The sequence below is a fragment of the Hylaeus anthracinus genome, unplaced genomic scaffold (assembly GCF_026225885.1).
Source record: "Hylaeus anthracinus isolate JK02 unplaced genomic scaffold, UHH_iyHylAnth1.0_haploid 12002, whole genome shotgun sequence".
In the NCBI taxonomy this organism is placed as follows: Eukaryota; Metazoa; Arthropoda; class Insecta; order Hymenoptera; family Colletidae; genus Hylaeus; species Hylaeus anthracinus.
The window spans coordinates 6500106-6524435 of record NW_026534349.1 but is presented as its reverse complement, the minus strand read 5'-3'; the positions used below and the strand labels follow the sequence as shown (position 1 = coordinate 6524435).

The following is a 24330-nucleotide window of genomic DNA, read 5'->3' as shown; positions in this document are numbered from 1 at the left end:
TGCAAAGCATCAGAGATGCTTAGCACAGGTAGCTACCACACTTAGGGTAGCAATAATTTCCCTTTCGCAGTGTTTGTCGCAATTGCTTCCATCCGAGGTTTCATGAAACTCTCTGTGTTCCTGTATCTTCAATCCTCTTTCCCTAGTTTCAACCCCAACTCATCAAGCCATCTCCTCTCTGTCTCCAGATCCATCACAGATCGCGAGAGGGACTCCGTGGTACCCTCCACCTCTGTGACTCCACGATCAGTCCTGTTCTCCTCCGACGAAGAGTACAGGACAGCGTCGGAGGGTGGGAGACGAGAGTCAGGCGATTGGTCCGAGGTGCCTGTTTCGCCGCCGTTGGTGAGGAACGGCGACTGGTCCGGGGCTCTGAAGGGCTCCAGCTGGTCGGACTCGGCGAATCACGAGTGGTCCGAGCTACCCCCGTCGCCGCCGTTGACGAGAACTGCCCTGTCGCGGGTGAAGGCTCGATCGAGGTCGAGTTCCAGGTCCAGGGTGTACAAGAGAAGTCGCAGCTCGCCACCTAGCTCGAGGAGGAGCACGTTAGACAGCGTGAGGTCGGAGGACCTCATGATGGCCTGCTGCGAGCTAGGCGAAGATGAGGAGCAGACGAACGGTCACATGCAAAGCAACAGCTGTCTATCGAGTGCCAACGACAGCCCGTTGATCGTCGAGCTGCTGGAGAACCAGGTGTCCCTGTTGCGCGATCAGCTTGACCAGAATCAGTCCCATCCGAGTACGCTACTAGTCATTATCGAGCGTCAGGAGAGCGAGATCGAGGGCTTAAAGTCACAGCTGAACGCGGCACGGGCCGACGTCGCAGACGCTGAGAAGGAGCTGTCCAGGTTGAGGCAGCAGAAGGCCGAGGCGTCCATCAGGGAGAAACAGGTGGAGGAGCTGCTGAGCACGATACAGAGGACGGAGCATCAGAGGGACAAGGACCTGGAGGACCTGGAGAAAATGAAGAAGATGTACACCAGGGACAAGGAGATGCTCGAGTGCAAGCTATTGGAGACGGAGGCTATCCTCAGGGAGACCAGCGAGAGGTGCGAGATGTTGACGAAGGAGTTGGCGTCGAGTCACAGGACCGTCGAACACATGCAGATGGAGATAGCTTCTCTGAGCGACAGGTTGTCGCAAGGTGAGTAGAAGGAAGGATCAAGCAAACGCTATGTGGTTGACAATGTCATTGGTCATCCTGTTACTCTAGGAATCGAGGAAAATGATCGTCTCTATGGGAAAGTGAGAGAATTGGAGGAGAAGGGCGGGTTATCCTCTTCGAGGGAGCGCGGGAGAAGCTTCGACTCACTCAGCGATTTGACGAACATCGAGCTAGATCTGGACTTGAATTCTCTGGACAAAGAAAGGTAAAAGAAGTTACTGTAGACTTAAATATGTATATACAGTGTCCCATAAATATCCGTACCCTCTACATCTGATGAAATAGATTACTTGAATTAAATCATACATTTGACTTTTTCAAATAAATGGTCCATTATGGATATGTACATGAACAGGCTTTATTTACTGTCCCTCCACAGAATCATGGAAGAGTACGACGAGCTCCGAAGCCGATTCGAGAAGGCCATCCTGGAGATCCGCGCGATGCGCAAGGAGCTGCGCGAGGCACACGCGATGCAGGACGCGTTGGAGCTGGAGATGTTCACGCACAAACGCGATGCGACCAGCGTGAACGAGACCAATCAGGCCCAGGTGCAACTGATGGCCGCGAGGATTCAGGATCTGACGAACAAGCTCGCCGCCAGCGAGAAGCAAGTGAGGACGTTGAAGCAGAAGCTGACCAAGGTCGAGACCAGGGACAAGAGGAGATCGCTGTCGCTGAAGGGTCGCGAGTCCTTCCAAATATCTCAGGAGATGGAGGACAAGCTGCTGGACCTGGAGAACAAGATCTGCGCGATAGAACGCGGCAAGAGCATCGCCACGTCCGTGACAACCGGAAGCAGCTCGAAGGAGTCGAGTCCCAATCCAAAGAAAGAGAAAAGAAGGGAGAGCAAGAATTTGGATCGCACCAGACTGCGAAGGAAGTCGCTGGACAGCGCCACGAGCTCCGAACCGATGAAGGTGTTGATTAGACTGAGCACGCTGGAGACGAAGGTCGCGAACGTGACAGAGAACATGGCCAGCGACGCGGAGAAGGACTCCAGCGAGTGCAGCGAGGTCAGCGCTTCCTCTACCAGCGAGGTGTCTTTGGAGATCATCGCCAGGTTGAGGAAACTCGAGAGAGTCGTCTCAAAGTCGAAGAGGAGGCTGGAGAAGTGCCTGGGCTCCACCCAGGCGGAGGACAAAGCGGAGAAATGTTTGCGCGAGGTGAACGACATCCTGGACTCGTGTTTAGAATGTAAGAAAAGCCAAGCTAGCGCTCAAGCGACCGAGTCAGTAGGAGTAGTGGTATCTAGACTAGAAACTATACTTAAGGATAAGCTGAGCGAGCTCGCGGCGAGACGGCAGGTGCTCGCCAAGAACGATCAGCTGGACGACAGAGAGAAGATGAAGTTGATCGCCGAGAGGGTGGCGTTCGAGTTCGTCGTTCTGAGACAGATCAAGTGCGCGATCGGCCGAACGTTCGACAGGAGCGCCGTTCTGAGTGAATTGGTCGAAACTAGTCAGCTTGCCTCAAGCCTAATGCGTAAGATTCACGGAACTAAGCCCAAAACGTACCAAAACACGAGTTACATTCAGTATCTTACTAAAGTGTTAGCGAATAAGTTAGTACTGGTAGGCGGTATACCAGCGACGGAGACGTCGAAGGAGGTCTCCGCTGCGCGAAGCGAGAGCCTGAATTTTCTGCTGCAGAAGCAGCGGGAGGTGAACGATATCATGCGTCGATACAAGGAGACGAAGCTGAGGCAGCTCGCGGAGGCTCTGGCCGCGGAGACGCTGAGCATGTCCGAGCAAGAGGATCTTGGCAAACAGGTGAGCAACTCCAACAAGAAACTGTTAGAGGACAGACGTATTCGCGAGGCGTGGGCGTTGGCCCAAGAAACGGTCAGCAAGGAACTCGTGCAGGCAGAGGTATCCCACGTGCTGATGCGTTGCGGTCAGATGTACGAGCAGAACGTCACGAGCATCACCGACGCGTGCCTGAATTTCGAGAGTGCCGAGAACGTCACGATGGAATCTTGGATCGACGCCACGCAGATGAGGCTTCGTCAAGAGATGGAGCTCTCCACTCGCGAATTGTCGGACGCTTACGAGGAGTGTCTACGTTCGATGAAGAAAAACAAAACGTCGATAGAGGCCAAGTACGAGTCCCGGCAGCTGTTGACGGACTACGCGGACGTGGTCGCGCACAAAGCTTTAATCGATGCCAGGATCGGTCTTCTTCAGGAGAACACGAGACAGTTGGCTACCTTCCCTGGAGAGACTTTCGTATCTAGTCTTATCCGAAACGACGACCTCCTTTCTTCTCTGTTAGGAGACGAGCACGAGTTCCAAAGCAATCCGATTCTCGACGCAGAGTACAGTTACCTTTACCAGCAGTTCAGCAAGGAGTGCGAGGAGAGGATATCCGGAAAGCGTGGCTCGAAGGAGCAGCTCAAGAACGTCAGTCAGAGCCTACTCTACCTAGAGGAGGACCTTACCGAGCTGAGCAAACGCGTTCGAGACAAAGAGGGCGTCGAGAACGTCGCCTGGCTCAAGTCGACGGTGACGGTAACGGACTGGTCGAGCGTCTGCGAGAAGTGCTCCCAGCTGCGCGAGCAGATCAAGAAGCTCAGCGATTACATCAACGGTTTGTCCTGCAAGCAGTGCGACCAGCTACAGGTGACCATTCAGAGGATAACCGCCGAGCACAACGAGGAACTTGACACCCTGAAGCGCAATCAGGAAAGGGATATGATGGACATCAAGGGTGAATTGGACAATCAGAGGCAATCGTTGACTTCTCAGTACGAGCAGGAAGCGGCGAGTCTGCGAGAAAAAGCCAGGAAGCTGGAGCACAGGCTGAACGCGATGGATTCCGAGCACTCTGCTCACGTGAACGAACTGAGGGCTGCTTATCAGAGATCTATGAGCGCAGAATTGGACACAGACGCGGAGACCCGCAAGAGATATAAAGAGGAGATCAAACAGCTGCGAGCTTTGTGCGAGAAAGGATTGCTCGCGATGGAGAACTCTCATAGACGCATCATCTCCGAAATGGAGGAGAAGCATCGACAAGAACTCGAGAATCTGAGAGTGGAGAAGGAACAGGCGCTCTCGGAGGAGACCCAGGCCACTCTGGCGGCCCTAGATGCCATGCGGAAGGCGCACGAGCACGAGGTGCAGAAGGAGATAGCCAAGTTCAAGCAAGAGTTCCTTAAACAGATGCAGGCGCGCGAGGACATCGGCGTGCTTCACAAGGAACACGAGTAAGCGATTCTATCCTCTTGTTTCTTTTCCAAAGTGTACATATGCTTAGATCTTTTCGTATCTGTACATCCTCTCCGCTAGTAAACCTCTAAGTACACTTTGGATCGACCGCTGCGACTGTAAACCTACCACGATTAAGGGTTGTATTAAAGATCGTGTAACAATTCGCAGGGAGGAAATGGAGGAGATAAAGCAGGAAATTCTTTCTTTGTCCGCCAAGTATTCCTCCAAGTGTGTGGAGACCGCGGCCATGGAAGAGAAAGTAGGTTCCCTCACCAAGCAGCTCGCTCAAGCGCAACAACACATCATGCAATTGGACGCGCGCAATAAACAACTTAGAGCCCACTTGGTGTTGGAAACGAACGACAGCTCGATCAACGACACGATGCAGATGCTGAGGGGTAGAGACAACGAGATAGCCGAGCCTAGAGAGGAGATACATAGGCTGCAACAACTGAAGGTAACGTTGGATAACCAAGTCCCGAACGCATAGTAGATGTGGTTAACAAATGTATATTACTAAATTAATTAACTCCGCCGAAATTACATATCATGGTGTTCCCCTTGCGAGCTTTTTACCAGTTGTCACTGAAGCTCTGTCATCAGAAGTTTGTCCGTTGAAAGTGAAACGCTTTTAGATACGACTGACACAATTGTATATAGACAATAACATCAGCTAGAGATGCGTCCCCTCGAGTACTATATCGCGTAATTGGGTGCGTCCAGAAAGGTCACCGCTCGCTAAACCGCTCTGGGAGGATCTGAGCTTGCAAATTTTTTTGCTCCTAAACATAGAGATCGCTGGCCATTATTATTGTTATTATTATTCAGCTAGTGGCGCCATCGGTGACGAAACGCCCAAGTTTGTAGTGAAAATAGTTCTTACTGTTACTAGTAGATGGCGCTACGGAAACCTTTTATCGAAATTATTATTTATTCATAATAAATGCTTAATTAATACGATTCATTGATCTATAACGCTACAATACACTAGTTAAGACGTTAAATTTTAATGTTTGTGAATAGTTATTCGATTCAACAATAATTATCGATTTTATCGGCTAGCGGCGCCATCTTATAGAAACCGTGGGAACTACTTTTACTACAAGCTTGGGAGTTTTCCCACCGATGGCGCCACAGGTTCCAGGGCCGTGAATATTGGCGCGTTAAATAAATATTAATAAAAATGAAAAATTGAACGCAGGTAAAATCATCCTTAGGAGATAGTCGTCCGCGTATTACAAAACAGACTGCATGCGTCTGTCTTCTTGAGATAGTAGATTGACCGCTACCAGCTAGTGGAGAAGAAATGTACAAAGAGAGCAGTGCATAGTAGTGCAAAGTACAACTTTAAATGTACGCACTTCAATTCAATAAAGAAACAAAGAAACATACCAGCTAGGGGTCTCTATGTTTAGGAGCCAGAAATATGCAAGCTCAGTCACTCTTAGAGAGCCCTGGCTTTCCCGGATGCACCCTTCGTCCGTCGTTGACCCCGGCACAGATTTAACGATCGTTAACCACCCACATCAGCCGCACTGACGCATATTATTTTCGATATTTCACTAACAGCATGGGGACGCCCTTCGTGACATGTATGGCGCGGCACCGAAAACATCGTCGCCAAACTGCTCGCCGGCGTACTCGCCGCAGCGTGTCAGGAGTAATCACGAGTACCCACCGAACCGGGCGGGTGGCGGCGATGAGCAGAGATTAAACGTCGAACGACCGAAAAGCTCGGTGTCCACGTCGCTGAAAACAGCGACGGACAAGCCAGCCGCGTTCTCGTACAAGGTCGAACGCATAAAGTCCGTGTCGTTGCCTTACTCGAGTAACTTGGTTAGGCCGGGGAGTAGTTCTGGCGTACCGTCGCACGATAGGAAAGAGGTGAGCTTAGGGCAAAAGAGTCAAGAGCGTAACGGTCTGGCCTCGCCACTTTGGGACAGCTTAAGACCCAGGAGCGGATTGCCCCATCAGTATCAAGGTACAGAAGAAAGATGAACCGGAAACGCGGCGATCTGGTGACGGGATCGCGCCACGATCCCCTTGGAATCGCGCCTCTCTGCTTCTTTAAACAGCGCTCGTGCATACCAGCGTTGGCCAAAGATCCACTGTCGCAATTTACAGTCGTTCCAGTTATCGAATAATGATGCACCGGGGAATGATGTCCGAGTGAAACTTCCATTTCTGACCTTACTATATATCGCGTAATATATAATGAATATATTTCATCGTCGGTGCATCTAATGATTCGACGGACTGATCAGACGGAGAATCGCCGGTGATCGTTGTCCAACTCTGATATCTTACAGGACGTGTTGCATCGAATGTCGAATGTCTTGCTTTTTGTCGATGGTACTTTGGTGTTGACATTGCTACGTAGAATCTACTTTCGTTGAACTCTGTAAGAATGTAACTGTTCGGAATGCGAGCACTGCGAGGAACCTTGTTGTGATTTGTTGATTGTAAGTTAAGGAAGAAAAGGGGAGACACGTAAGACTAACCGGGTGCTTTCCTCTAGAAATTAACTGCTTGCAAGGACATCGATCTGCAGATTTTATGCATTTGGAAGATATCGGTGCTTCGATTGCTTTTATGCACAGGTTCGTTGTTTAAATAGAAATGCATAAAATTTCCAGTATTCGGCGTTTACCTAACGATTGCTCGGGATTTATATGTAACCGAATCGTTACACGAATAATTTCGTTGTTCGTTCGGTCCAAGACTCCTCGGCGATAATATCGACCACCTACAACTAATATGACTGCTAATCGCTGTTCGTTGACTATGATACGCAATAATTGTACTACTCGAAGGTTGTCTAACACGTCTGCTTGCTAACAGGATACATGTACTATTAACATATGCAATTGTAACCCTGGCTTGTGACGAATGCGATTCTCTGTACTCCTTTAACGACTGTGTCTAATCCGAATAATAATTTCGAAGAATATTCTTAATCCGAATTATTTCCGAAGAATAATTTCTTGATACGTCACGGTATCACGGACACAGCTGTGCGTAGAAATCAAACCGAACCACGTTCGATGCCACTATCCCGATAGGACTTTTTCCACTATTTTACCTAGAACCTAGTTTCTACATCGCGTACGTCTGCGAGGACATCGAATCCCGACACTAATTTCTGCGCACTTCTGAACATCGGCATCGAACGATAAGAGTTGCTTAACTGTTTTGGGAACATGTTAGATGTGTAAAAAAATATCATTTCGTGTCCTCGGTATAGGCATCGTATCGTCTAGAGAATAATCGAGGGAAGTCGATGGCAGTGGAGGGATTGCAAATAGGGTTCGTTAATTCTGACCATCTTTTTAAACTCGAAGACGAGAATATTGAAGGTAGAAAACTTTAGATGAAATTTGAGAGAACGAAATGACGGTGTTTTCGATTATCTTGCATATCGTCAGTAACAAACTAGTGTTATTTTATATTTTAATTTTATGAAAAATGATAACTCGCGCGTTGATTAGGCTACGCGTCAGCTGTTTTTCGAGTTAACCCTTTGCGCTTGAGGTTTTTTTTTCTGGCATCTACTAGCAATTTGAGAAGCTATCGAGACTCGAGAATCGGATCACCTTTGCCTCAATCATTTCATTGACACTTCGTAGTCCAATGAAATTAAACTTAAATAAACATTATTGCCGATTGATTTACCGCGTCGAACCTAACGGTGACCGAGAGTCACCTCTCGAGTGCAAAGGGTTAATAAGAAAAAGTGGTCGTCGACACTGTCGGTCGGAATTACCCTGCCCTCCCCTGCGGACCTATGTTCGCCCGAACCACCTCGAATATGGATAGAAAAGCGAATCGTGCAGACGTGGTAATCGTATTTCGAAAATTATTTGACACGAAAGGTGGCACAACAGAGATGCGAGTCGGCGGCTCTGGTACCCGGTGGCAGGACATCAAGCAAAGTGAAAAGCAGCAACAATCGAAGGCTCACGGCCTCCGTGCCGACGATTCTCGCACGACCCGCCTCACCGCGGAACCCCCAGCTCTCTCCGTTGCAGGTCCGTTCATTTCTTTGTCAACGTCGCAAAGGAATATTTTATAAAATCGCCGTTGATGTGTGTCCACGCGTTACGACTCGTCTCGCCACGCATTTCGTCTGCCGTTTGCGCTTCTTACAGCAATATTTTCCAATGCTTCTGGTTCTCTGCGGGAGCTCACGGTTTACTGGACAAGGAGAGGAAGAATAAATAGTTCACGACTCGCAGAAATATCGAAATTTGAATGCATTAAAAACAATTAGCGTTTCCTCTTCTTGTCATGGGTTCATTTTTACATATACTCGTTATTCGGTTGTACACGTTTGTAGGCAGGGTGTCCCAGAATTGGTATGAGAACCGGAAATGGGGATAGCCGTGACGATTCTGAAGCACAGTTTCCTTTGCAAAAATGTCGGATGGTGCTTCGTTTTTTTTAATTATTAACAGCCAGTTACCACCAGCTGACATTTTTGCAAAGGAAATTGTTATTCAGAATCCTCTCAGCTACCCCCCTATTCGCGGTTCTCACACAAATTCTGAGATTCCCTGTAAATTTATTCTTCAATGATTACTAAAACACTTTTGCTATCCGATAGTAAATTTATTTTGTTAACGCCTAAACGGTACTTGGCCTATGTCTGTAAATTTGTCTCGAATCTTCAGTTTTCCTGCCTATCGCGGTTTTTCGAAGCTTGCTTAAAATACTCGGGGCTGCGCACGCTGAATTTTCTTTCGATTCTCGAGTTCGTTTAATATGAAGTTTGTCATTGCGATTGTCATTGCAGAGCTGATGAGGTCTCCAGCAGTGAGGTGGTCCAGCAGGAGCTGTCGCAGCTTGCCTCCCACGCCCTCGCCGAGTTACCATCACCCGCTCCACCCCCCACTGCCAGCGGTGGGCATGGTCGCCGAGAGGAAGAAACGCTTCGAGCTTTGATCTCTGCCCCTAACGATTCTGCAACTCGTAGAACAGTACCAGGTCTCGGGACTTATCGACATGACACCAGAAACTCGATCGGATCTCGTGTCGCCTAGCGTGCGCGATAATTTTCTTATTGGTGCTAGACCGGTTGCTCGTTTGCGTGTGTCATTTTGCCGCGTCGAGAACCTACGATTCCAGAGATGGGCGAGATTCTTATTCGAAAATTTCATTCGTTAAATGAAACCTAGCATTTGAATTGAGAAATGAAATTACGTATATTATACACATTTATGTTCGATCGAGCATAGTAATCACTACCGAATAATGAACCAATCGACGGATGTTTATCGACGTTATTCGATACTGTTACGTAGATCAGAACGCGCCCATCTCCGCAGGTAACCCACAAGTATTTCGTCACTGCCATAGCGATCGAGCTTCGACGGTAGAATGGAGCGAGACGTAATTTCGTGTCAATTAATCCGGTCGTTCGGGGTCGAGCTCGTCGCCACGTGACAATATTGAGCATGTTTATCAAGTAAACATGATTCAATAACCGGAACGAGGCTCGAACCCCCGATGGCCACGTTCACCATCGCAGTCGGGAAACCGCGGATTCGATTGGACGTCTGTCGCGGCCCGAGGGTCGTTTTCGATGGGACGTTTTTACCACTGGAACTTTTGCTAAGCTCGTTTACAAGGCTGCCGTGTCACCAAACGGCCGTCGTTTGATATGCATTTAGACTTTGATACCATGAATTTTTCCGTAGGTGCGAGTAGTAGGTCGTTTCGTTCGACCTTCGCGAGGAACGCGCATTTTTTCGGGCATTATTTCACTGTCAAGCCGTTTCTCGTTCCGTATAGTCGATCCGTCGGTTCCGGAGTGCTGTAACTTTGTAGTAAATCAGGAGAAAACTCGGTTTAGCGCTCGGTTTCACTTCCCCCATTACCAGTAACAACGCGGAGGTGGAGTAACTTATAGACAACGTATTGTGGGGGTATCGGAATAGCCTTGAACAGACGTTTACTTTCGTTCCAATCGTGGTAAATGCTGGACTTCCTTTATTCCACTTCTGTTTGCAACTATAATTGGAATTGTAATAATACGATTTGAATCTATCATTAGATTTCGCAACGAGAAACGGCCCAAAAAGCTACTGGTGCGAAGAGAGTACGGGTAGAACGCCAATTCTGGTCTATTCGGAACAAAGAGGGTAGAAGAAGGAATAGAGGCGAACCAGTCTACCTGTTGGATTGCTTCCATGTCTCGAATACAAGATTCTTTAAAAAATAGTCGAGTATAGAAAGTAGTAGATCAAGAACGAGTTTTCTTTTGTTATTATTTTTAAACCAAGAACATCAAGTACAATTTTAGTCGCCAAAATAGTTAATACTAAACAATAGCTGGTTTATTTAAATATGATGGACTTTCTTTCAAGAGGATTCGACAGTTGCCCTTTAATGGTGACGGCACGGGATCGGTGGAGACCGGAAGTAGGCGTTCTACGTCACCGTACGAGTCATATATACATGTGTCGTGATAGTTAACGCGTTGTAACGCGTACGTGTATTGGTGTGAAAGCGTGCGAACGAATACGTTCGTCGAAATCGTTGAGTTTGTCCAATTGCGCTGTGTTACGTTCTGAAATCGATTTCGTACAATTACAAGATCCGTTCGATATCTTGTGACTATTACGAGGGGGCTAATTTACAATCGACGATCGGCTCAAAGTTCGTCGTTTAGGGAGGCTTCTATATTTTCATTTGTTGACGTTTCGATCGCTGCTATATTTTTCACTTTCTCTCTCCTCTTTTTCTATTTTCGATTTGTTTTTTTTGTAAAGTAAAACATTCTCAAGGAGCAAAATCTATTCTGTGTCTTCGACTTCTCCTTTTGTTTCACATTTTCGTCTCTCTGATTTTTTTTTTTCTCTTCACCTCAGTCTCGTTAATACGCTCGAGGATCGATAGAAAGTATTTTTACGCTTGTTTCGCTCTTGTTATGTATAGATTCTGCACATATGAATATTACGGCGTTGTCACGTTGCACTGTGTATTACCGCGTTCTCTCATTGTGTAAATGTTTTTTTTTTTTTTTTTTAATGAATTTTTTCTTTTTTATTCGTCGGATCGCGAGCATTTCTTTGATGTTAATACTGTATAGTTTATGACGTTTCAATTTAAGGAGCAAAGTATAAATAGCCTAGAAATTAACCCCTTCCATAATGAAAGTGGATTGTTTATATTATATGTTATTATTGTATTTCTATATTATATATCGTCGCGGTTCGTTCCGGTGACGGTGTCGTTCGACGTGTCGTCAGCGACGTCAAAGTAAGCGAAACAAAAAAAAAAAAAAAAGAAGAATAATCGATAACAATACGATTCATTATCTCTTATGTAGAGTAATTACTCAGGATTGTTTAACATTTATAATATATTACGATTACACTGATTGTATTTGTATTATAATTTATAACAACGTTTGAAATAAACTATAGTAACCATTGACGTGAATCAACCGCTGTTCGAATCTGTTTATTTTAATTGCGAAGCGTGTGTTGCATTTTTGTTTAGGTTACCCGTTAGCAGTAGAAGATATAATAGAATATTCAAGTTTTTCAAGATTTGATAACGTAGATTCCTTCATTTGGTCTTTGAGTTATATGGAAATATAGATCTCATCAGGAGACAGAAGCTTTTCCAAAGAATCTGACATTGATACTTACGGAAACACGTGGTAATAGAATTTTAACAGAAATTAAATTTTACACTCTTACGCAGAGCCGGCGCAAGGCAGGTTCAGCGCGTTCGCCGGAACCCGGGCCCGCGTTTCAAAAGGCCCCGCGATCTATGAAAATTACTCAATTAAAAGACACCGATTTTGATTAACTTTTTACAGAATGATGATACCATTAACAAATGGAAGCAATTTTTGCCGAGATGCAAGACATTTTTTTGGTAGCGATAATTAAATTGAAGAGAGTAACAAAAATCATGAAAGTATTATTATTTAATATTCATTCTTATAAAAAATATATAGCGTTAGTAAGTAAATAGTTCCTCGTTGTAAAATTTAAGTGTAAGATTTGAATGTGAATTCAGGCCCCGCAAAAGGTCACGCCGGCCCTGCTCTTACGATTTGAATTTCGCGCGCTCCGCGCAAGCGCGTCACCTGGAAAACTACTCGCGTAGTACTTTTCAAAGCCTCGTTCCCTGGCGTCGAGTCGCAAGCGTGTACGTAGTGCGACGTGAGAAAATTGGCATATTTTGTGAGAATGGAGCCCTTGTTTCAGCTGCACTTCGAAGACATCGATATTATGCTGATGAACGTGAAGCGGAGATTGATGCTGGACGACGAATCTGTCCAGGTATGTTCCATTCCTTTGATATTCGTGCGTAGCAATATTCACGTTTCGCGGGACACGAGTGTGCCTGGAAAATTCTCAACGAACGATACTTGTTTGCTGCGATAAATAGTTCAGAATTGTACGAATAGCAATCAAAATTGAAGCTAGGAGCACCTATTCCCTTTCTTTAACGAGAATTATTGCACTTTTGTTGTATAATTAGACTATTAGAGCGTAAAATAGAACGTGACAAAGTGACGCTATCAGAGATTCTCATTTTACCCTGTGAATGCTCATCGGAAGGTACGAGGACATATATATATACAGGGTGTCCCAAAACTCGGGTAGGAGCCGGAAATGGGGGGTAGCTGAGACGATTCTGAACAACAATTTCCTTTGCAAAAATGTCGGATGGGGCTTCGTTAAGGAGATATTAAGCGAAAACCCCGACCAATCAGAGCGCGCGTAGACCGTTCGAGCGGCCGCGGTAGCGAAGGTTACGCGCGCTCTGATTGGTCGGGGTTTTCGCTTAATATCTCCTTAACGAAGCCCCATCCGACATTTTTGCAAAGGAAATTGTTGTTCAGAATCGTCTCTGCTACCCCCCATTTCCGGCTCCTCCCCGAGTTTTGGGACACCCTGTATATGTATATATATATCGATAAAGAATTTTCGTTTCGCGATGTAGACAGGCTCGATTCAAAACATAGGTTAGAAAGAACAGTTACGATAGCAGTGCATACTAGGTTGATATTAGGTTGTCATTGGATGGATATACGAATTAGAATGAGCAAAGTTAGAAACTTTCAGATGATGTGCGTCGAACGACTATGTAACCTGTTTAAAAGTGGTGGCGCTGCGTGCTGCCAGGAGGTTCTTTCAAAGCTGATCAAATACGACGTTCTTTCGACATTGTTTGAAATTCTACACACTTCCAACGATTGTCTTCTACCGTACGTTTCAGATGAAGGATACAATTTAAGTCAGATTATAGTAATTATAGTAATTGCTTCCTTAATTCGAATCAATTATATTCTTCTATGACTGACGTTTCTTTAATAGGCGTATTCTCGATTTTCTGAGCTTGGCAAGCGTGTATCGTAATTTTTACGAATGTCACGTAGCCGCGGACGCCATGGACTCCATTTTGAAAGTAACAATTTGCGTTCTAAAATCTCGATGCAAGGAGACGCGAGTACTGGAGAAACTAATTAACGCGACTTACGAAATACTGCACAGGTAATGAATTTCGCTACAATCAAAGAAAGTAATCCCTTATTTATAGTTGGTAATAAACAAAAAACTTTCGTTAACATCTAATTAAAAATAATTCGGACTGTAATCGCGCTTGGACTTATTTTTACCGTGAGAAAAAGGTTCGAATATTAGAATGAAAAAATATCTTTTAGCTTTCCAAATTTCCAGAGCTGTGAAATTTAACATGGAACTGGGCACAGTCTGCGCTCCGAAGCAGGTTCTGTTCCTTCTGAAATCTTTGATTCTGGAGGAGAAGTTGGACCAGAAATTAAAATTCCTCGCGGTCGCGTTGCTGAATATCGTTCTGCAGAATATAGACACGGAAGACGAGCCGGAGGAGGGTGCTTTCGAAATTTGCCACAAAGCACTCAACTTAATGAAAGAGATTGTTGAGTGCAGCGACGATGACGCCTCGATTACGCTTGCTGCAACCGCGCTGGCTGCTGTTTGCGCTTCTGGTGCTCGGTGAGCGTTCCTAACCTGAGTTGCAAATAACATTGTTTAACATTAACGTGAAACTTCATTGCATCATCAAATTATGATTTTACAGTTTCGTGTGCCAGAAATAGCCTTCTGCTCTTTCTTTATAAATAGTACATCTTTATGTACTATATAGATTCGTTGTAACAAATACTCTTGTCTGCTTTATGCACTTTTTAGTATGTTTAGTATCTCAGTTTTAGTGTTTATTAGAAAAATAGGTTTAAAGATTAAGCGGTAGTTCGGAATTGAATAATTCGTTGCAAGCCATAGACATACAAAATGGTGATCATGCAACTCGGTTACAAATTAAATACTTTCGATAATTTAGAATACTTTAGATATAACTTGTAGATAAAATAGTAGATTCCACGTGGGTTCTTTTAGACATTTTTTAGTCCATTTTCAATCATCTATATAACAGACATATCAAAATTAATAAGAAGTTCACATCCCGGAAAATTCGCAAGAAACCGACGTTTCAGGTTGTGCGCTGGGAACGGCGACGATCGCCGAATTTTCGACAACGTCGAGCAAAGCAGGGCGTCTTTGGCGAAGTCTATCTACCTGGCGACGATGAACACTCTGATACCCTACGCTAAAGTAAGTTACCGAATCGGTGTCGCGTTACACGGCCGTCTAGATCGCGACATATTTAATTACAAGCGTCAATGGACCTTTTATTTCTGCCTCCGACAGAGCACGGAGCCAAACGAAACGGGCAGGCTCGAATTCCATCGGAGCCTGGTGACTTGTCTGAACAGCCTTTACAAGCTGAGCAACTGCAGCCGCGACGACTTGTCAAACCACTTGACCGCGAACGGATATCTGAAGTACTTCTTGCTTTTAACCACCAGGCTTCCGTAAGTCGCGCGTTTCTACCCAGGGAGTAGGGCGAAGTGCAACGAAGTCCATAGAAGTCTCGCACGTTTCTCTCGAATCTCTTCAAAGGAGAAATCGACCGAAGTTTCTTTCTTGGGAGTGTTTCGAACGACTTTCTCGTCGAAAATTGGTCGTCCCGATTAAATTTTAATGAATTCTGTGCATTCGGTATGAGTCAGGTTAATGGCACCGTGCGGTATACATAATTTTACCTTTTTACATTGACCTATTCCCTTCGCAAAGAAAAGTAGGACATTCTATAGCCAAAACTTTTCTTGGTTTCTTCTATAGTTCATTATACTTTGGTAATAATAATTAATTATCTAATTATTTGGCACAACGTAATAGGACATGAAACGGTCAACACATTTTCTTGAGTTTTATTTTATATCACTTAATGCAATCTCGGTATATTATTATCTTCATCGTTATTCTTGAGGTTTCGGTATCGAGCGACAGAAATAAAAATTCTTGAGTCGCGAGAATAATAATATATCAAGCAACTGGATAATCTATCCACCTTCGTAATCAAGTTACTCTTATGTCTGCTGGCATAATCAGTTTCCTCCTACGTACATATCGAGCGTCTCAGACCACTCGAACCTATCTGCTGTTTTAGAGAGAATCTGCGTCGCAGCACGTGCGCGCTCCTGTCGCGAATCGTGACCACTCTGAGCGATAAATCATTGTCGATTAATCAGTGGCCCGAGGGCGCGACTGGCTTCGAGAATTTAATGCACAGGGGACTGCTCGACTTGCCGAGAGACTCCCAGCAGTGGAACGACGTCGTTGCCCGTCGAGGAAACAGCGCGATCGCGCTGATGATGTTAATGTATTATCATTACCACGGCACTAGAGAGTACGAGTTCATGTTACACTTAAACACAGTCTTGTTAGGAAGATAGTGATCAGAATATAATTTAAAAGAATTATAATTAACCTGTAAATGTCCGTAACACGTGTACTGTATTACCATTTATTACTGGTTTTACGTTTTCATACGCCAGCAAATATGAATTTACAGGACATCTGCGGTTTGATTATAACACATTCCTCTCACGTTTTCATACATCGAAAATGATAGTTTCTACCTCGATAGAAACTGAAAGACATCCTCGGAAGCGTTCTCTCTAATATCAATAGAAACATTTCAGAAGCGACATGATATGCCTGAGGGCCTTGATAACTTGGATCGTCGGTCTGCCCAAGTCTCAGCAGATTTCAGAGCAAATTCTGAAGGTCCTGTGGTTTCTGTTCGCCATCGCGTCTGTCTCCCATCCCTCACCGAACTCGGAACAGGATTACGGCAAGGCAGCGACGCGATTGGCCGCCGCGTTGCAATATTCCAGACTGAACGACTGCTACACTCACCACATTGATCTCCTTCGCTATTGTTTAACCTGCCCCGACGTTCCCAGACATCTCAGGAACAAAGCGCTGGACTTCTGGCTGGTGGAGTCCGACGGAGACATCAAGCCTCTGTTAACTCTAGATCGCGACCAAGTCGTTCGACATTATTTATTGGTATTTAGAGTCACTTTGTCGGAATTGAAAAATTTGTTCGCACGGCTGGATGGAATGTTTCTTTTCGCGAACAGCTCGCCATACAGACCGGGTACTCGGAGAGGATAATTAACTTGGCGATGAAGGGGGTCCGCGAGATGATACGCGTCGACAACGCCAAGGAGATCGCTGAAATTGCCTGGCACATGCTCCCCAGTCTTCTTTCGTCTTATCAGCGGGATAAAGGTTGGCAGTTCGATTTCTCTAATTTACCCTTGTTCTTGAACGACAGCTCGGGAAACACCCTTTTATTAGGAATCTTCTCTATACTTCTGGATAGACGCTCTTTAGTCTTTCTAATCCTTTATTTCATATCGCATCCGATGAGCTGTATCGTACCTGTAGCTTGCGGTGATAGTGTTTGAGAAAGTACACTGCACTCTGGACAAACACTATTACTTACTTACATACACTATTACTTATTTACATTTAATGAAGACTGTAGCTCGTCGAAATCCAATCTCCAACAAACCTAAACGCTGTTTATAGACGAGCAGATCAAGGCGGTGCTAGAGTTGACGAACATCTTCATTCCTCACTCCCTGTCCCTGAGCGTCAGGAATCGTTGCGCGGACAGCCTGATGGCCATCGTATTAAGAAGAGAGGCTGATGTAAAATTGAGGACACTGGCGGTAATGCAGTCGTACGTCTTGCTGGTCACGTCCGCGACGAGCAAACCGTTCATGGGTAGATACTCCCTTGGAGTTTTCGCTGGTTAAAAGACGTCGAATGTAATCTCCTTTCTATATAATTATAGTAATCGAGAAGTGCATCGGAACTCCGAATTTCCTGGAGGAGCTGCTCGTGCAGGGATTCTCGGAGGACGATCCGGAATTGTCAGCTGTTTGTTTGAAGCTGCTGGCGTTTATTATTCACTGCCAGGAGAAATCGTCGATACAGGTGTCGCGTCTGTTTTTTTTTTTTCTGACGAAGAATTTATAGAACCACCATTTATTTTCGAAGTATCTAATAGTAGATTTCGTGCTCCAGCGCGATGAACCATTGTCGATCAGCGCCCAAAGCCTAGCAGATTTACTTTTCAATACAAGGACGTCTGTCCACTGCTCGATCAATGGGATGCAACTCGCGCTGGAACTTTTGACGCAAAATATCGATGGCTGCGCTGTTAAGCTGGACGAGGCTGCGAGCAGCGGTGACGGAGCCAGAGGAGTTCTCAACCTTTTCGAAACTCTTCACATCATACATGGCAAAGTTAGTCCTACCACATTTAGTACTATGTTAATTAAACGAAGGAATAATTATTTCTCCATGGATAAAATAAAAAACTCGTTACGAATATTTAATTTCCCTTTCGAACGATGTCTCTGTTATTTTTATTAGAATTCACCCTTCATCCCTTTTATTATATTTGAACCTCGGCTGCATCTGTCGACAGAGCATCCCGACGCAAAGGGATATAGCGTGCCAGTGTCTAGAAGGTGTGCTAATCTTCTGTCACAAGCACGTGGAGTCTTTGTTGTACGAATTGTGCACATCCATGAGTAACGACGGCCTGGTGGCGAGCACCCTGAGCACGCGTTACGTTTCCTGCCACTTCCTGGAGTTCGTCTCGACCTGGCTGCGCTGCCGGAGAAAGTACTGCAACGACGAGGGACCGTGGAACGAGAGATCTCTCTGCAAGACACCCTTCGAGGAGACTCTGGATCGGCTTAGGAACTACGTCAAGGCCACCGAGAGCACCAGAACGGACGATGCGTTCAACAGTCTTCGCTACGCGGTGAGTGCTCCCTTTCAGATCTATTCTTTCTTATTTCAGCCAAATATTCATGCATCTCGATACATTTGAATTATTTATTCACTACTCTACTTAGGAAACGTGTATATTTCTTGAAAGATAGCTGTACTGATAGCAAATACAATGCAAATCCTCTTATATCTCGACGCATAGAAAAACTGCCGTTCATAATGAAAGCGACTGCTAGCTTCTAAAAATTCCATTTTCAGCTGTCCCAGTTTAAGGTGTAGGACACACGAGGACTGGAACGAATATAAATACCACAGCTTGTTTTAACAGTTTATTTTACCCGTGCAACATTGTTCGTAACATTACTTCAACATGGCAATACGTGCGTACAAAAAGTAGAAAAAGATTATCCAGGACGAATTCGCGTTCGTCCGCGTGTGGACGCGTGCGCTTCTGTGATTCTGAAATATAGCATTATATTTATTTCGGTTGTATCGCTAGTATAATCGCGCTCCTCGTATCTCTAATCTCCCTAAAACCACTCGGAGCTGTTCGGGAAGCGCTGCGCGCCTTTGGCTTTTGCGATTTTGTGTTATGGATGGCTTGGTATAGTTCTCCCTCTCTTCTGAGCGTCGTTTCGACTTCTCGTCCGGGCTGGGCTTGCGTTACTTCCGCGGCCGCCCGTTGCGCTGCATGAAGCAACCCTTGAAGGAGTTTAATCTCACGTCGATCTCCCCTTCTTCAAGCTGAAACGGAAACGCTTCCGTTGGGCCACTCGAAATTTCACGAAAATCCTACCCCCGGCCAACAGTGGAACACTCGCGACGCGTCTGAAGTCTATTTCGAAGAGGCTTCGAACAATGGAAGCTTGTTATTCTTACAAGCCGCAGAGTGCCAGGGATGAAATTTCTCCCTGAAGTTTCATCTTTGATCCTAAAGAACGTTAGGGGCGCAAGGAAGTTTCTCGGACGAATACCTTGCGAATCTTAGTGAAAGTTAACGCGATAGAAAATTTTAACGAATTCATTTGCCATTCGTATTTCGTTAGCTTATATATCCACTGGACTTCGGAGTCGATCGCAGTTAGTTCACGAATGTTCCGTGTTGGTAGTGATCGATATTAGCTTAAACTGGAGGAAATACCTGGTCGAACAAGTAGATCTCTTTGTAGCAGGACGGCGAAACGCATTCGCGGATGCATCTGGTTTTAGCGATAGTACTCTGCGGTGGCAGCATCTTGCAAGCGCCGCTTTCCTCGCAAGTCTGCTCGTACTGCCTGAAGAGAAGTTCCTGCGAGGAAGCATAGCGTTATTTTTTAGCATGGCTCGTCCCGAAGCATTCAAATAGTCTTCGACGAGCCAATTTAGTAGTTCAACCCTCCCTTGTTGGGAATTGATTAGAAACGACTAACTCAAATTCTGAAAGTAGACAAATATTTATTATGACAACAAATATTTATCATTTATCAAATGGAATTAGTGGAACGCGATGGAAGGCTATTAACGTTCTCTTGACGCGAATCTTGTAATTCTGTGTCAGGTTTCGTTACGTTAAATACTTTTCTAAATTCAGACGTGAGGCTACTTGTTTCCAAACGAAAATGACACTGCATCTGTTACCGAGAAAGATTCGTATGTCATGAAAAATGCAGACGACTCTTCTTCCACGCGATAACCGGATAAAATTGAGCGCAACAATTGGTTGAAGCCTGTTCGGAGATTAACCCCAATTAGTGCTGGCATGAAGTTCTATTATTGGTACCACCGCCACCGGGCGCGTTCAATTTCCTTTGAAGACAGTCTTTATGGAAACAATTTCTTCCCCTTTCGTCGACCGGTGTAAGTGAAAGTAAAAGCTCGTTATTATTATGGAGTGTCGTTTACTGCTAGAGATATACATTTGTCATAATCACATACGCTTATCCTTCTATTGGTATGTAACGTGTCTGACTACAGCCTGTCTGCTTCCACTTGCTACTTCAGAAAACTTTATTCTTTCCGTCTCAAAAAAGAAGTACTACAATTACGAATACTAGTTCAATTTAGAATTACCCCAAGAATCAAGGAATTCCGCAATAATTATTTCGATATATAAAACAAGGTCTTCTCAGAAGAAAATAAAAGAAAATAATACAAAAACAATAGCAAGTACGTCCCAAAAATAAAATCGAGAGAAGCGTTCCTTTGACTTCCACGAAAGTTTTAGTAACAAAGTTTGAGGAGTTATATGCCCCAAGTGTAACAAGTGACGATGCCCGAACATATCAGTGCAACAAGTGATGGAGAAATGAAAAGTTTGGACACTCGTGTTTTTGATGGAGCGAACTCCTCGACAAGAGGAAGATAATTGATTCGAATTCAACGAGTAATCCTTATTCCGAGGACCGTATCGACTGACACGCGAGTCTCCGTTCCGTTCTATTGGAATAACCGTATCAGCGACCGATACCACCGAAGCATGCCCTCGAGCACTTTGACTGTCTTCGGGGTTAATGCCAAATCGATTTCACCCCTCTGGCGATACACCCCATGGGAACATTAAGTCGAGCCATGCGACAGTCCGGTCAACCTAACGGGGGTTGAATGTAACTCAAAGGGAGTCGCGTGAATCGGATCAAAATTCAAAGCTCGACACTGATTTTGGAACATAGTAATGAAGGGGTCATTGGAATCAACAGGACGGGTTTATACAGAATTTGAATCGACTCTCAATTCAAGTCTTCTCTAGGAATTCTGTCAAAACTGGAGCGATGATTTAGAGATTGATAGGATTATTAGTAGTATGTAAACAGAAATAGAAATTGATTCGTTTTAATGTCAATTATTATTTTATCATAATTCTAATTTAATAGAGAATTTCTGTGGGAGCTATAGAGTAAACGTAGGATTTTTGTGCAGTCTGCATTATTTTGTTATGTCCTCTGAGAAATTTCTTACAAAAGAATCTTAAGAGTCTTAGTTCCACTAGATGAAATTTTTAAACTTAATCGTACAGAGGGTTCTTTCGTTCCCAAGGAAAAATATTTCGAATCTCTCTTAACTGATACGAGCGATGTTTTACTTTGACCTTGATGGAAGCACTGAACAATTTATACTGATCTACTTAAGTTTAATTAGAGTATTGTCAACAGCTCGAACCACCGCACGCGTCCGCGAAAATGTAGCAAAATTCTGTCCCACGCTTAAAGAAGATCTTCCATCTTTGAAATTCTATTCTTTTCATAGGGGTCGTGGAGTGTATCAATAATCACCATACTGCGGATCGGACGTATCGATTGCATATGCAAATATTTGGAAAACATATGCTAACTACATGCACGATAGATGGATTCGTGCAAGAGAAAATAATGATATCAATACATTACACGAAACGCGTTCCACGTGTGTTTTGCATATCGTCGCCTCATCAGCATGCACCATAATCCTATCAAATTCCTGGTCTAGCGATTACAGTAACGTAAAGACCACTTCAGCATCGTTGTAGCATCACAGACACTCTAAACCCTCGACCAGCTCCCAGAAAATCGTCTAGATTTTAAAATAGGTTAGGTCGAACCATCCCGAAAACATCAAATACAACCACGCGACCCCTCCGACCATAATCACTCCGAGAACGTCACAAGAAATTACTCAAACTAGACATATTTCTCTGCAAAACCGAAACAAACCCCCCTCCAGACTCCATTCTTGGAATTTTACTCTCCAAGGGGTAGCGTCCTCAACAACCACAACAACCCCCAAAAAATAGAATATTATCAGAGCTCTGATTAGAGGGTCGAGCGCGTCACGAATACACAAAATTCTCCGACACGTTCTTCGTAGAAATTTCAAGTGGCACGTTGCTGCAGGTGTCCAGCGTCGCGGCGAAGCGCGCCACCCCCAAAATAAAGCCAGTCGGCCATAACCTATACGGTCAGCGGTCGATCTCGTTTCTATCTGGAGCCGATGGAAGGCAAACTGGCGACTTACATTTTTGGTGGTCTCCTTGTACGGGTACTCGGGGAAGCTGAAGGTCTTGGCGTGGATTCCTGGCCCCTGGTGTAGGTGTCCGACGACGAGGATCAGACCGATCGTGAACGCCACCCCCGGCGCCATGTTGAGCAGCCGGCAACGAGATCAATACGAAGGGGTGGCGCTCGCTTAGGTTGCGCTTTCCTTCCACGGGCTTTTCTCCTCTGCGGTCGTAAAAATGTCCAAATCCACGGGGTGGATCCGCGCCCAATCATCCCACGATGAACCTGTCGATTCCCTTTAGCCGCTTGTCCCGCGAAATTGACTTTTTAAGACCACCCCTCGCGTCGACGGCGACAGGAGGTAGGGTTTTGGCGCCGGGTACTACTTCGGCCAGGATTCGTTTAATCCCTTCACTGTCAGTTTTTGGCGAGGTCGACGAGATTTGGTTTTTATTTTGCCCGTCGACCCCGAACTTCGTTGGCATAGGCTTTGACGCGAGCTCGGAAACGCAGAGTTGCGGGCGGAACTCGTGGGTGCAGGGATTGATGGTCGGACTGTAGGGTGGGGATATTCACACGTTGATCGCCACGTCATCCATATGTGGGTGACAGGACTTTTTACCGAGGAATTAAGTAAATTAATTCTGAAGATAAAACGTTAAAGAAAATAAATCCCCGTAGGGTTCATGAATTTCGCGGAATCGCAATAAAAATGGGACTAGTTTAAATTCGACGAAAACAAGTTTCAGTTCCATAGAAACAAAATGTACGGCTCGTATAAATTTTCACGCGTAGTTTGGCAGTCGACGCGTTGAGGATACGAAGAGGAAAGTCGGTGGAGAGTGATGGAACGTAAACATTTTCGGTGGGCGAAGCGATTTTGGTGTGATATAGGGGATCGTTGAAGATTTGGTCGTGCCTTTTCAATTCTGGGTATTAGTCTTCTCGCTGGTTTTCATTTTTGTGATAATTATTGGCGTTAATGAGTATACTCAGCCTTAAAATTTTATTTTATTTTTGTAATCTAAACGAGTTACCCGTCTATAAAATTGTTCAGATCGGATGGAGTTATCGATTTAAGTGTTCGAATTTTCCTTTGAATTTGAGTATTATGTCCTGACTATACCGTGAATGTAAATATTACCATCTTTGCACAGAATACAGTAGACGTAAACGGAATTTTGCAACTTCTCTCGATACACTAAAGCTGAGCATCTCGAACTCTTGAAACTGCATGTACCGACAATAATGCTTGAAGCTTTCTGCCTCTTGTTCTCCTCCTTGCATAACACCGCCTTTGCCATGCAAAATCGCATCGAAAGTACGCGTCAAGCGCTTGCACTATTTGCATACATTTTTTTCTCGACATTTTAACCTCGTTGTCTCAGCGAGGCTCGGGCATCGAACCGCATCGAAGACTAGAATTATTTTAGATCTAACACCCCCTACAAAAATCCAAATAAAATTCCTTAAACGTGCCACGCAAGTATCGATCCAGGGAACGACCCTCGATTACCAATAATATCGTATCATCGCGTAGGTTCGTTTCAAAAACGAGGCGCCCGGTAATCCCTCCATCTCGTTAATCCCCCAGGTTCTCCGGCTCGAGTACGGCCTGCAATCGTTTCGAGAATCTCGTGGAAAAAATGTTCCACCGCGTCCTCGGAATTCGAAGTACGTCACCGGGGTTTTCGCGTTCGTCTTGTTTATCCGCGCGCTGGAATTCCGAGGGAATCCGCTTTATCCGCTCCGAAACAATATATTTAAGCTTCCCTCGGAGGAGCACCGAAGACGGGGGTCGCGGAAGCGGGAAGCGTTTCCAGGAGGGTTCGCGCGGG

At 45.1% G+C, this 24330-nt stretch overlaps 3 protein-coding genes across 11 annotated transcripts in view; 2 read left to right on the top strand and 1 right to left on the bottom strand.

The window, feature by feature from the left end:
* Positions 1-11670, top strand: part of LOC128892257 (protein outspread) — a 191485-nt gene extending 179815 nt beyond the window's left edge. The window contains exons 11-17 of one of the 6 annotated variants that reach the window (XM_054152539.1): positions 189-1144; positions 1214-1370; positions 1545-4373; positions 4546-4834; positions 5947-6358; positions 8250-8405; positions 9170-11670. In XM_054152539.1, coding sequence (XP_054008514.1) covers positions 189-1144; positions 1214-1370; positions 1545-4373; positions 4546-4834; positions 5947-6358; positions 8250-8405; positions 9170-9318 — 4948 coding nt within the window. In that variant the 3' untranslated portion in view covers positions 9319-11670. The remainder of the gene's footprint in view (positions 1-188; positions 1145-1213; positions 1371-1544; positions 4374-4545; positions 4835-5946; positions 6359-8249; positions 8406-9169) is intronic. The other 5 variants (XM_054152542.1, XM_054152540.1, XM_054152544.1 and 2 more) reach the window with 5 other exon arrangements.
* Positions 11671-12535: 865 nt separating this feature from the next.
* The window catches only part of LOC128892260 (uncharacterized), a 215460-nt gene continuing 203665 nt past the window's right edge, over positions 12536-24330 (top strand). For 3 of the 4 annotated variants that reach the window (XM_054152549.1, XM_054152550.1, XM_054152551.1), the window contains exons 1-13: positions 12536-12674; positions 13464-13606; positions 13716-13892; positions 14079-14375; positions 14876-14993; positions 15090-15253; positions 15892-16131; positions 16427-16796; positions 16871-17021; positions 17325-17522; positions 17593-17735; positions 17826-18047; positions 18232-18573. In XM_054152549.1, coding sequence (XP_054008524.1) covers positions 12582-12674; positions 13464-13606; positions 13716-13892; positions 14079-14375; positions 14876-14993; positions 15090-15253; positions 15892-16131; positions 16427-16796; positions 16871-17021; positions 17325-17522; positions 17593-17735; positions 17826-18047; positions 18232-18573 — 2658 coding nt within the window. In that variant the 5' untranslated portion in view covers positions 12536-12581. Of the gene's footprint in view, positions 12675-13463; positions 13607-13715; positions 13893-14078; positions 14376-14875; positions 14994-15089; positions 15254-15891; positions 16132-16426; positions 16797-16870; positions 17022-17324; positions 17523-17592; positions 18048-18231; positions 18574-24330 lie in introns of those variants that run through there. The other variant, XM_054152552.1, reaches the window with a different exon arrangement.
* LOC128892273 (uncharacterized) lies at positions 18859-22833 on the bottom strand. Its single transcript, XM_054152574.1, has 3 exons — positions 22509-22833; positions 19684-19830; positions 18859-19286 (listed from the first exon to the last, which is right to left on the bottom strand). The coding sequence occupies exons 1-3, from the start codon at positions 22632-22634 to the stop codon at positions 19206-19208; spliced, it is 354 nt and encodes a 117-aa protein (XP_054008549.1). The 5' UTR covers positions 22635-22833; the 3' UTR covers positions 18859-19205.

Bases quoted from the DNA above. Each gene is read 5' to 3' on its own strand.
- LOC128892273 (XM_054152574.1), bottom strand. From the start codon at position 22,634: ATGGCGCCGGGGGTGGCGTTCACGATCGGTCTGATCCTCGTCGTCGGA. The intron at 19,831-22,508 runs GTAAGTCGCCAG...GCTTCCTCGCAG, and splicing joins ACAAGGAGACCACCAAAAAT to GAACTTCTCTTCAGGCAGTA. The intron at 19,287-19,683 runs GTATTTCCTCCA...TTTCCGTTTCAG, and splicing joins AGATCTACTTGTTCGACCAG to CTTGAAGAAGGGGAGATCGA.